A 12,321-nucleotide genomic window follows, 5' to 3' on the forward strand; every position below is an offset into this window, starting at 1 on the left:
GGGTGGCAGGAGGGACCGGGGGAGCGGGGCTGGCGCCGTGGCGGGGGGCGGCAGCCGGCGGTGCGGCCGTGGCCCTCACCCGGCGGCGCAGGGCGAGGGGAGCTGGGGGGGCTCCCCGCCACCGCCCCTCCGGCGCGGAGGTCACAAGTTGGAAGACAGCCTGGACTTGGCCGGGTCCGTGTCGGGCGTGCTGGACGCCGAATCCTTGCGGGCCGCCGCCGAGTCCTGCGGCAGGGCGGGCGGCGCTGTCAGCCCCGAGCCCGTGGGCGCCGGGTGGGCCGGGGCCCCCCGTGAGGGCGCCTGGGCCCGCAGCCCGGCCGGAGGGCCCGGGCCCGGCGAGGCGGCGGCCGGGCCCCCTCCGATGGAGGTGCTGGACTCGCGGGCGGACGCCGGGGGGCTCTGGGTGCTGCCGGCCGTCAGCCCGTGGGGCAGCGAGGGCTGCGAGGCCGAGAGGGGCCGCGAATCCTGGCTGAGGCTGCTGGTGTGCAGCGCCTGTGTGCTCTTGTGGGCGGCCAGGCGCTGCGGCGAGCCGGGCGCCGGCTGCTGGCTGAGGGACAGCTGCGAGCCCAGCGGCCCGGGGGCACCTCCGTAGGCGAACGTCCGGCTGGCCAGCGGGCTTTGGGACGGAGGGCTGGCCGCGGCCGCGGCGAAGGCGCTGGTGGAGGCGGGCAGGGCCGTGGGCTGCGCCGGGTCCTGCGAGGGCGAGGGGTTGGCGTGGGGCACGGGGGGCTGCGGCTGCGGCGGGGGGCTCTGCTGCAGCAGCACGGGGGACACGGCGAAGGGGCTGGGCACGGCCTGGGCGTACTGCAAGCGGCGCATCATGCGGGGCGAGCCCAGCGCCATGGAGCCCACCAGCGGGCTGGCCATCTGCGGGCAGAAGCTCATGGCCACGGCTTGCTGGAGGGTGGCGATGGCAGAGGTGACCTGGGGCTGGACGGGGCTGTACATGGCCGTGTGCTGCTGCAGCTCCGCCTGCTGCACCATCTCCCGGTCGTACTTGACGATCTCCTGGATGATCTCGTTCTCCTGGTTGTTGAAGACACCTGAGTTGAGGTCGTGCTGAACTTTGTGGAGCAGGATCGAGTTCTTCTTCCCTACAGGGAGAGGGAAGCACCTTGAGACCCTGTGCTGGGGCTGTGCTGGGTTCCCATGGGAATCACAGCTTTCCCCTTTGTCAAGACATCCCCCCTAGGTCCCCCTGTGTCCTACCGATGCGGTCGAGACGGTCGATGGCCACAGTCTCAAAGGCCCGTCTCATCATGGGGTACTCCTCCAGCACCTCGTTGAAGTTGTCCACGGAGAGCGAGTAGAGGCGGCAGTAGGTGTCTGCACGGACACTGGCCGTGCGCCGGCCACGGGTCAGCAAGCAGATCTCTGGGGAAAAACACCAGGGCCGAGGTCAGAACTCCACCATTAAGAACAAAACAGGGCAGGGTATGAGAACCACCACACACTGGGTGCCCTAGGACAGCAGAGGTGTCCTAGTGACTCTCACAGACCCTGGCTTAGTCCTGCCAGTGCTCACCCCCAAAGTAGGAGCCATCAGAGAGTTTCATCTCCTTGTTGCCCTTGGTGAGGATGCTGACCACCCCGTGCTGGATGAAGTACATCTTCTTGCCTATGGTGCCCTCTCGGATGATGTAGTCGCCCGGCTGGAACACCTCAAACTTCAGCTTGGTGAGCATGGCCGTGACAAAGTTGGGGTCGGCGTTGGCAAACAGCGGCATGGAGGCCACCAGCTTGCGGCAGTTGAAGTTCACGATTTCCTGTGGGGAAGTGGGTGAGCCCAGGAAGCTGGGATGTGCTTCCCCACCCCAGTCTCATGGACGCCCTGGCATGCAGATTGTGCATGGACATGCTTCCATACAGAGCTGCAAAGCTGCAGCGAGAGGCGTTTGACCCCAGGCATGGCAAGGGCTGGTGGGACCCACAGCAAGGAGCAGGGGATGCCTTCCCTTGGCAGGTGGGGGTAATCCCCATCCTCCTCCCAGCCCTCCAGCCCTCACCTCACGCAGGGGCTCATTGAGCTCCCCCAGGATGCTGTCCTCATCAAACATCTTGCCCTGGTAGCGATGCTCGTAGTAGTCGTGGATCTTCTGGCGGAAGTCAGCGGGCAGCTTGTGGAAGGACATGTACTGCTCCACCTGCTTGTACTGTGGGGAGAGCTGCTGTCAGCTGGGACATCCCCACTGCACGGGGCTGGTCCCACTCCTGCTCCTGACTGGGAACCTGTCACAGGCATCTTCTATGAAAAATCCTTTCCTTAGGATTTTTCCTCCTGAGGAGCTGAGAGGCCTCAGGAACAAAATGTAAACCATGGTTATCTGCTGCTGTGGAATGCAACAGGTGCATCTGGGATTGGTCTCATGTGGTTGTTTCTAATTAATGGCCAATCACAGTCCAGCTGGCTCAGACAGAGTGCGAGCCACAAGCCTTTGTTACCATTCCTTCCTATTCTATTCTTAGTGAGCCTTCTGATGAAATCCTTTCTTCTATTCTTTTAGTATAGTTTTAATATAATATATATAATAAAATAATAAATCAAGCCTTCTGAACCATGGAGTCACAGCCTCATCTCTTCCCTCATCCTAAGACCCCTGTGAACACGGACACAGGTACCCTCACCCCACATGGCTCCAGGAGGGGACAAAGCTGTGGCCCCATCCAGCACAGCCCTACCTTCTCCTGGTACTGGCGCCGGGAGGAGTCCAGGGACTGGATGAGGGCGGTGGCGTGGCCGATGAACATGGCGTAGCAGGTGGCCCCCACGATCATGCTCAGCATGGTCAGCCAGATGTCTGTCATGCTCTCAGGTGCCTGCTTCCCGTAGCCGATGCACAGCATGTGGCTCATGGACTTGAAGAGGGCGAAGGAGTACAGCTCACTCCAGGAGTCGTTCTGCAGTGACAGGGACAATGTCAGCCATGCATGTGTGTGTGTGTGTGTGTGGTGAGCACTGCTTGAGGGCCCTGGCTCCATCAGCAGTCCCAGTTCTCTCCCAGCAATAGGAATTTGTTGAAAAGCGAAGTTTTCAAACTTTCCAGACTCCCCCAGCGAAGTAGGCAGGGAAGGAAAAGGGTGAGACAGGCAGGGGAGGAAGAGGAGGAAGCCAGGCGGAACAAAGCAGAGATGGAAATTTGATGAAACAGGATGAGACAGACAGGGGAAAAGGGCCATTTGCAGGAGGCTGCAGGGCTGAGAGGCAGCAATTAGAAACAGGAGCCATTATTTATTAATAGCAGCTTTGTGGCTAATGAGCAGGAGAAGGCAGCAGGGGATGGGGCCAAGAGCCCCATGTCAGCATATTCCTCCCACCCTGATAATCCCCTGCTCCAGGTCCTGTGAGACCTCACCAGGGTGACACCAGCATCTGGGGCCGGGTGCTCTGTGCTCCTCTGCCCTGGCCCACGGGGGATGGCATCTCCTGGGGCTGGAGGATGGAGGATGGATGACGTGGGGATGGGTGCAAGCCCTGGGGAGCAGGCAGGAGCACGGCGTGGGGCAAATGGAACTCACCACCATCCCGTTGATGGACACCCAGCAGTTCTGGGGGAAATCCTGCAGCATGGGCACCAGGAACTGGAGGCAGCCATCCCAGTGGCAGAGCAGCAGCATCATCCCAATGAGGTTGATGATCCTCATCACGGCGCTGGCCAGGTCGTACGTCATGTGGAAGATCTGGGGGTGGGTGGCATGGCAGGAGGTGAGCCTGGGGACTGTCCCCCAGTGCCCAGCCCTGCTCAGGGCACCGACCTGCATGGCCCCAGCTGGAAGAGGCTCCTGTGGCTGGCCTGGCTCTGGACTCGAGGTGGCTGAGCTCCACCTGCCTATTTATAGCCAGCGGGTGCCGCCGCGCTGCCGCCCGGACAGCGCTAATGGCAGCGAGCCTTGACAGGGATCAGGGAGACACAAATACTCTGGGCACTGAGCAGGGCAGCTCCCAGGGCATGGCCAGAGCCACGCAGCAAGGCTGAGCATGTCCCCTCAAAGCTGGGTGGACCCTCAAAACTGGGTGGACCCTCAAAGCTGGGTGGACCCTCAAAGCTGGAGACCCCACGGGGCTGGGGGTCCTGCTGTCCTCCCTGAGCTCCTGGTAGTGGCAGGAGGTGCTGAGCTGGGCAGGGGGATTGAGTCTTACTGCTGTCAAGAGCAGGGGATGGTGTGCCAGCATGTGCCAGCCATGCTGGCACCTATGGTGGGTGTTATATCACAGCTCAAGGATGCCCCAAACCCTCCAGGGTGGGTCACAGCCACCCACCAGCCCCACAGGTCCTCTGCACCCTGCCAGCTCATCAGGGAACCCAGCTCCCACTCTCTCCAGCCATGCAGCTGCTGCCAGAGGCTCCCGGAGCAGGTCCTCACCTCCTCCCACTGGTGGATGTAGCGGATGAGGCGGGAGAGGCGGAGCAGCCGCAGCAGGCTCAGGATCTTGGTGAACCGGACGATGCGGAGGGCACGGGCTGTCTTATAGACCTCAGAGTCTATGCCCTTCTCCACAATGAGGAAAACGTAGTCCACAGGGATGGAGGAGACAAAATCCACCACAAACCAGGTCTTGAGGTACTTCTTCTTGATCTTCTCGGGGTCCAGGATGATTTCTGTGTTGTCCTCAATGACAATCCCTGTCCGGAAGTTCAGCACCAGGTCCATCAGGAAGAAGGTGTCAGAGACCACGTTGAACACGATCCAGGGGGCCGTGGTCTCCTCCTTGAAGAAGGTGATGCCCACGGGAATGATGATCAGGTTGCCCACCATGAAGAGCAGCATCGTGAAGTCCCAGTAAAATCTGGGGAGCGAGAAGATGTTGGGGGATGACACCAGTGCCCCAGAGTCCCCTCCATGCCAAGGGGACCATGCCCTGCCCTCAGGGACCTGTGCCACTGAGCTACCGTCACTCTAATGCCACCTCAGGCACAGGAACTCCCTCCTCTCCCCAGAGACCTCATCCTGCTGCTCCAAACTGCCCCCAAGGTGATCCTGCAGCCAGCAGAGCCCCTGACTGAGGCAGAGGATGGGACTGAAGGCTTCTGCTGGTCTGATTCGGCCCGTGGCAGCAGGTCCTGAGGGAGGGGACAATGATGGCACCAAGCACCAGAGGGGGACACGCTCCAGCTGAGCTGCCCGGGGGCATCCCGTGGGCTGGGGGACCCCCAAACGACCGGGCGGAGTCAGAATCCGAGAGCCCTGGGAGCAGCCCCCTCTTTCTGCACTCCCAAAGTGGGGACCCAAGGACAGGGGACAGCCCCGGGGACAGCCCCGGGGACAGCCAGGGCCAGGCTGGGTCACGGTTTGGGGGGTGCCGGGTGGGATCCGCCCGCAGCGCGGGGGCGGCGGAAGGAGCGGCCGCGGCTCCGGTGCAGCGGAGCACGTACGGCTGCAGCGGCGGCAGCGCCCCAGCCCCGGCCAGACGCGCGGGCGGTGCGGGGATGAGCGGCCGCCCCCGCCCCCGGCCCTGCCCGGGCTGCGCTGCCCCTCTTCCCCCTCTGCCTCACCCCATCCTTCGCCCCTTTCTCCTCGTCCCCCTCTGCCGGGCCACCCGTGACCTTTGTGAGCATCTGCAAGGTCACAGCGGCTCTGTCACGGCAGGATGAGGCGAGGCCACCCCTGCCCTGCCCTGCCAGGCCGGGGGGCAGGACTGGGGGGAGCCTCCTCGGTGCCACGATCACGGACACGCGGGACCCTCGCCCACGCATCCTGCTCAGCCCAGCCCGGGAGCTGCGGCAGGACGGGCGGGGGGTGCCACGGCCACGCTGTGCCCGGGGGGATGAGGGCGTGAGGAGGAGCCCCCCACGCACACGGGAGGCAGCGATGGGGCAGGTCCCCACCGCCAGCCCCCCCCCACTGCGCAGACTAGCGCAGGGCCAGAAGGAGCTGAGCATCCCAGCTCCTGACCTTTCTCCAATGACACCTTCCTCATGTGAGACATTGCCGTGGCAACCGTGAGTGATGTCACTGCTGCAAAACGATGACTTCACACCAGGGCGGTCCCCAGGGTACCCTCGGCAGAGGAGCTGTGCCCCCCCTGCACCCTTACACTGAGCTCTGGCTGACAGCTGGACCCCCAGACCTCCCAGGGATGCTGTGGGGCTGGATCTGTCCCTAAACCCCCAGCAGCTCCTGCTCAGACTGACCCTGCTGCGCTGCGTGGGTCCCACAGGGGCATTAGCCATGCAAAGCTGCGAAGAACAGAGATTAAATAACCACGCCAGCTGGGCAAAACTCCCCTCTGGCTCCAATCCCTCTGCAATCTGGCTGAGCCAGGGCAGAATTCGGCCTGCAGAGAAAGATAAACTGCTCCTGATCCCCCCCTGCACACAGCTGACCCTGTGCGATCGCCCCGGGGTGCAGGCTGCCATGCCAGCGCCTGCTTCCTTGGAAGGTTCATGTGCATAGAAAAAAGATCCAATCCAGGCTACTAAAAATACCTGCAAACAAATTAATCAGGATCCTCGACACCCCTCCCTCGCTTCTGACCCAATTGTATGACAGTGATGATGACAGGAGATGCCCAAAGCCCCTGCAAGAGGCGGCTGCCACCTCCCTGCTCCATCACCCGCCCAAGGCCTGGCTCAGTGGTGCTGCCCTGAGGTTCTGGGCAAGATAAGAGTCAGGTCCAAGCCCTAGAGGGGGGCATCAGTGCCGGGGTGGTCCCTGCTTAACTCCATTGGCAGCACTCAGAGCTCCAGGGACTGCCAGGGATGATCCAACCCCTCCTGTCAGTGCTGATCCCATGGGACAGACACCCGCCAGGACAGAGCTCCCTTAGAGCCCCCTCTGCCCCTGAGGTCTGAGCCCTTTGGCTCTGGTGGGGCCCAGATGCCAACCAGGGCAGGAGCAGCACGGGATCAGTGAAGGGTCTGTGTGGGATCAGTGCAGGATTGAGGCAGGATCGGCACTTTGCAAACTCACGCTAAACACTCACATTCTAAAAACGAGATTGCTGTGAGAAGTGGCCTGTGCAGCCAGTGGCAGAAGTTTGCCCGAGCTGATGAGCAGTGGTGGCCAACACACAGATCCCAGTACAACCAGTTGTGATGAAGGACTGGTGCCCTCTCCCCTGGAAAAGGTTTTTACCCTGGGGGAAGGGGGTGTAAAGGCTCTGCAAGCTGCTCAAGGACCCAAACCTCCACCATGCCCCAGGTCGGTCACAGCCTGTCCTCCCCTTGAGGTGGCTTTCAGCAGCTGACGCTGCAGAGGGAGGGGCCCAGCTCCCAAGAGCCTCACCACAGGCAATGGGAACACCAGAGCTGCCACACACACCAGCAGCAAGAGCAGCTGGAGAACCCCGTCCCTCTGCTCAGGACCCCTCTGGGGGCACCATCCAGGCAGAGGGAAGCATTCAAACCTGGGTGAGGAAGGCCCCAGCCAAGCAACACCAGGGATGTGCTCTGAATGCATCTTTGCCCCTGATTCACAGGCAGGAATGGTTCTTGCAACAGAAAATCATCATCAGGGAGAGAACCTCCTGCTCAGCTCCAACCCCAGTCCCAGCCCAGCCCTGTGGGGTAACCCCTGAGCAGCCCCTTGGTGGTCACAGGGTGATGGGCACTGCCACCACCTCCAAACCTCCACCAGCTCCCAAAGCAATGCCCCAGGGCTGGTGCAGAAACCCCAAAAGAAGCAATGAAGGAGTTGGCGTGGCTTGGCTGCTCCTCCAGAAGTGGCAAAGTGGGTGACAAACATTGCCCAGCACCCAAAAGGAGGTGGCCCTGCTCCAGCACACACTTACAAGGTCTCTTTGATCAGATTTGCAGCTCAGGATCTCACCAGCCGCCCTGATTGCTTCCTCATCATTCAATATTTATGTAAATAGCAACTTTGGTTCCTGGAGCAAATCTGCCCTGAATTGTGTGTGAACGATGGCAGCACCATGGCCGTGAGGAGCCAGGACTGCTAAACAACACTGATTATGAAATGATGTCACAGATGGGGAATGATTTTCCCTTAAGATGGGAAATGCAGGGCAAACACAGCCAGGTCATGCTCCATTATCATCAGTGGATAAATGCTTTTTTGATTACTTTAGGGCAGGGCAGCATGGGAGGTATGCACGGATGTCCCCAAGGGGCACAGGCAGAGCTGGTTCCTCAGCCCAGCCTGGCGTGGGCCGATCCTGTTCCTGTGCACGGTTGTGGAGCTGGAGGATGCCATGGCTCTGCCTGCAGCTCCTCCCCACTGGGCAGGGAACTCTCCTACGCCACTTCCAGCATCAAAACACAGGCAGCCACTCTGCCCCAATGGCTTTCAAGTCTCCCTCGTTCCAGGAGGATGAAGCCCGTGCAGGGCAGGACAGCCAGGGTGACTCGCCAAGGTCACTCCAGCACCCACCTGCCTGCTGCAAGCACCAGTGCAGGGAGTGATGCTGCTGCACTCTGGGGAATCCTCTGAGGCCTCGAGCCCACTGCAGGCCCACCAGAGGGAGATCCCCGCTCTTGGCAGTTCTGTGGGCTCTGCCACAGCTCTGCCAGCTCAGAGGAACAGGGCAGGCTCTGCCCCAGGGCAGGAATGGGGCTCACCCCCAACATCCCACAGCTGCTGAGGATGAGGAGGAGCACGGGGAGTGAGGAAGGGGAAGCCCCAGGATCTGCCTGGCACTGCCACCTCTGCTCTGTCACAGCAGGGACAGTGGAGCTCCCTCTGCCCCAGGGCTGGCAGTGGCCGGGCAGTGCGACCAATTCTCACCCCAAACCTGCAGCAGAACCCAGTGCCCAGCCTGGGTGAGATGGGGAGGGGGCTCCACTGGGTTCCCATGGCAGATTCCCAGGGTGGAAGGGCTCAAACCCACCCCTGTGCAGGAAGCCAGCCCTGAGAGGTGCCCAAAGGCCTCCAACTGCTCCTCTGGAAGATGCCAGAGCAGCCCAGGAGCAGCACACGAGGGTTGAAGCAGGAGGTGAAGTGAAGGTGCTGCTCCCTGCCCTGAGCCCGTGGCCACCTCACCTGCCTCAGGGAAACCCAGCCCAGGGGGACCCATCAGTGTCACAGAACCTGAGCTGTGCCGGGGGGATCCCCCTCTCAGGCACCCAGCAAAGCCTCCCTGAGCCACCCCAGACCTCTCACCAGCACAGCAGCACAACGATGCGGGGCTGAGCCCCCCCAGGCCCTGGCCAAAGGCTCCTCCAGCCCCTCGGAGGTGTCTGGAGCAGGGCGCTCGCAGTGCTGGCTCAGCAGCGATGCCAGCGGGGGCTCGGAGTGCCCATCCCCGCAGGATGCCGTGCTGCCTGCCCCAGACAGCGCAGCCATCCCTCCCGCTGCCTTCCACACGGCTCGGGAAGCATTTGCCACTCTGGAGCTCGCCAGGGAAGGAGATGGAGCTGCAGAGCCTTTCTCCCCGGTTTGGCATTCCTCGCCTGGCAGACACAGGCTGGATTCGGGGGCTCGAGTCCTGCCGGGAGCCCGGAGGGTCCCCCTCAAAGCGGCTGAACCCCAGGGACAGCATCAGGCCTCCTTGGCGGCGGGGGGGGAGCCTTCACAACGCTCTGCAAAGCACAGCCCCCTGCCCAGGGAGGGGGACACCGAACCCCAGCGAGCTCCGGGGACACAACCAAGGCCCGCTGGGGCTCGGGAGGGCCGAGCCGGGCCGAACCTGCCCGGGAAGGACAAGGGGACGAGGGGATGCCCTTGCTCAGACACCGCCAGGGCTCCCGGCATCCGTGCCGCGCTGGGGAGGGGGATGCCCGCCTCGTCCCCTCCCGCAGCCGCCGGCAGCGGCTCAAGGTGCCCTCGGCCCGGCCGCACCGGCAGCCCCGCTCCCGGCCCGGCCCCGCGGGATGCGGCCGAAGCCCGCGGGTCCCCCCGCACCTGAAATCGCTGTAGGGGTGGATGATCCAGGCCCCCGCCGACTTGACGCGCTCCTGCTCCCTCTCCACCGCCTTCTGCGAGCCGAACATCCGCAGCGAGAACTTGTTGACGCCGGGCTGGAGCATCGCCCCGAACTGCCGCTGCATGAAGCTGGCCTGGCTCCCGCGCACCTCCTCGGCCGCATCCTCGCTCGCCCCCTCCTCGGCCGCCTTGGCCCCGCCGGGGGATGCTCCGCCGCCGCCGCAGGAGAACGAGACCTTGGGCTCGCGGGGCGGCTCCGGGCCGGGGCTCCGCGGCGCTTCCCCGCGCCGGCACTCGCCGTTCGGGGACCCCTTCCCGCCGCGGCCCCGCGCCCGCCCCGCCGCCGCTGCGGCCGCCGCCGCTGCCGCTGCCCCGCCGCGCTTGGCCCCATCGGCCGCCGCCTCCTCCTCGGCCGCCGCCGCCGCCTCCCCGCCCGCCGCGCCGCGGCCCGCCCGCATCCTGCCGCCGCTGCCGCCGCCACCGAGGCCACCGGCGGCCGAGTGGCGCCCGCCGCCGCGGCGGGGGCGGGCCGGGGCGGGCCGGGGGCGGGCGGCGGGGCTGGGCTGCGCTGGGCTGGGCTGGGCTGGGGGCCGGGCGGCTCCGCAGCTCCCCCCGCCGGCGCAGCCCTCGCCGGTGGGATCGGTCACCGGGAGCGAGCACCGGGATCGGTTACCGGCAGCGGTCACCGGGATGGGACATCCAGCTCCCGCCCCGACGGCGCCGGTCTCCGGCAGCGCAGTCCCCGGTGTGCTCGGTGCGGGACCGGCCGCTCTCCCCGCGGGGCTCCGCTGCCCCAGCCCATCCGAGGGAGCCGCGTTTAGAGTTTGAAGCGTTGGTGCTCGTAGTTCTCGGCGGATGCTTTAGTTGGGGTGAGTGTGACCGAGTTCACAGGGGTCTGAGGATGAGGGAAGAGATGAGGATCTGACTCCATGTTTCAGAAGGCTTGATTTATTATTTTATGATATATATTACATTAAAACTATACTAAAAGAATAGAAGAAAGGATTTCATCAGAAGGCTGGCTAAGAATAGAAAAAGAAGGAATGATAACAAAGCTTTGTGGCTTGGGCTCTCTGTCCGAGACAGCTGGGCTGTGATTGGCCATTAATTAGAAACAACCACATGAGACCAATCCCAGATGCACCTGTTGCATTCCACAGCAACAGATAATCAATGTTTACATTTTGTTCCTGAGGCCTCTCAGCTTCTCAGGAGGAAAAAATCTTAAAGAAAAGATTTTCATGAAAAGATGTCTGCGACACAGCCTCCAACCCTCCCAAGGACCCATCGCTCCAGCACTGAGCCCCCTCTGGTGTAGCTGGGGATGGAGGGCCCGGACCGGCACCTCAGGACATCACCAGCACCCCAAGCTGGACACCGGAGCCCTGTCACAGACATCTTTTCATTAAAAATCCTTTCTTAAGATTTTTCCTCCTGAGAAGCTGAGAGGCCTCAGGAACAAAATGTAAGCAACGATTATCTGCTGCTGTGGAATGCAACAGGTGCAAGGAAATGAAACCATGCATTGATTTTTCACCAGGATGGCGCAAGGCTGGGGCTGTGAACGCCTTGCATAACCCACTTACACAGCACAGCAAGGCACAGGGACCCGTCCACCAAAGCACCAGGCTGTCAGCACTGCCACCAGACCTGGCACCACCTCTCTGGGCACAGGGCGGCCACTCCAGCCCTGCTTTGTCCCATCGTAGGCAGGGACGAGCATCTGCCTGCAGAGCAAGGCCGTGGCTCAGTCCTGTGCCCAGAATGAAGCTCCTCAGGCCAGCTGGGAGCTCAGGGCAGCTTCTCTTCAGCCCAAGGGCTCTGCTGCCTCCCTCCAGGGCAGGAATGCTGGCAGAATGCCCCTGAGAGCAGAAGGGACTCTCCACCAGATCCTGTCCTGGCCCCAGCTCTGTGCCCAAAGGTCTCACACCTTTGTTCTCTCCAAGCATAAAGGGCAGGAAAAAACCAAATAAACCTAGAAAACCTGCTTGGAGAAGTGTGAGACACACAAACAGCAGGGCCTGGGGGGGCTCCTCAAGGCTGGGGCTGATCCTTGAGCCCACAGCCACAAGAGCTGAGGAACTGTGGAGCAGGGCAAGGGGAGAGTGTCCCTTACAGTAGAGCAGTTGTTTTATGATGATATTTCAGTCTCTGTTAATAGTTCAGTTCAGAATGGACTGGCATGGAAATGTCATTGAAGTCCAGCAGTGTCCTCCTTACCAAAAGCTGTAATATGAACGTAAATTACTGGAACTCTTAATTAAAAGTCCTGAGTGAATGCAATGGTGTGGATTTGGAAATGGTTGCATCCTAATATTTGCAATGTTGTTCTGAATCTCTCCAATGACTCTCCAAAATCCTCAACTTTGATTACAGTAATTGCTACCGTGAAACCCAGGTTGCTGCAGGCTCTGCAGAGCAGGGAACTCCCCTCCCTCCCCTCCCTGAAGGTTTTACACCCATTGAGCTGCATCTCCTCAGCAATTAGAGGGCAGCCAGAGC

At 62.1% G+C, this 12,321-nt stretch overlaps 1 protein-coding gene across 1 annotated transcript; it reads right to left on the reverse strand.

Moving 5' to 3' along the window:
* On the reverse strand, positions 1-10,352 carry HCN2 (hyperpolarization activated cyclic nucleotide gated potassium and sodium channel 2). Its single transcript, XM_071452131.1, has 8 exons — positions 9,799-10,352; positions 4,363-4,786; positions 3,517-3,678; positions 2,680-2,898; positions 2,007-2,153; positions 1,526-1,766; positions 1,210-1,374; positions 1-1,094 (listed from the first exon to the last, which is right to left on the reverse strand). The coding sequence occupies exons 1-8, from the start codon at positions 10,275-10,277 to the stop codon at positions 142-144; spliced, it is 2,790 nt and encodes a 929-aa protein (XP_071308232.1). The 5' UTR covers positions 10,278-10,352; the 3' UTR covers positions 1-141.
* Positions 10,353-12,321: the final 1,969 nt, after the last annotated feature.

Source organism: Agelaius tricolor, unplaced genomic scaffold (assembly GCF_023055355.1).
Source record: "Agelaius tricolor isolate 1412-34295 unplaced genomic scaffold, bAgeTri1.0.p SCAF_33, whole genome shotgun sequence".
In the NCBI taxonomy this organism is placed as follows: Eukaryota; Metazoa; Chordata; class Aves; order Passeriformes; family Icteridae; genus Agelaius; species Agelaius tricolor.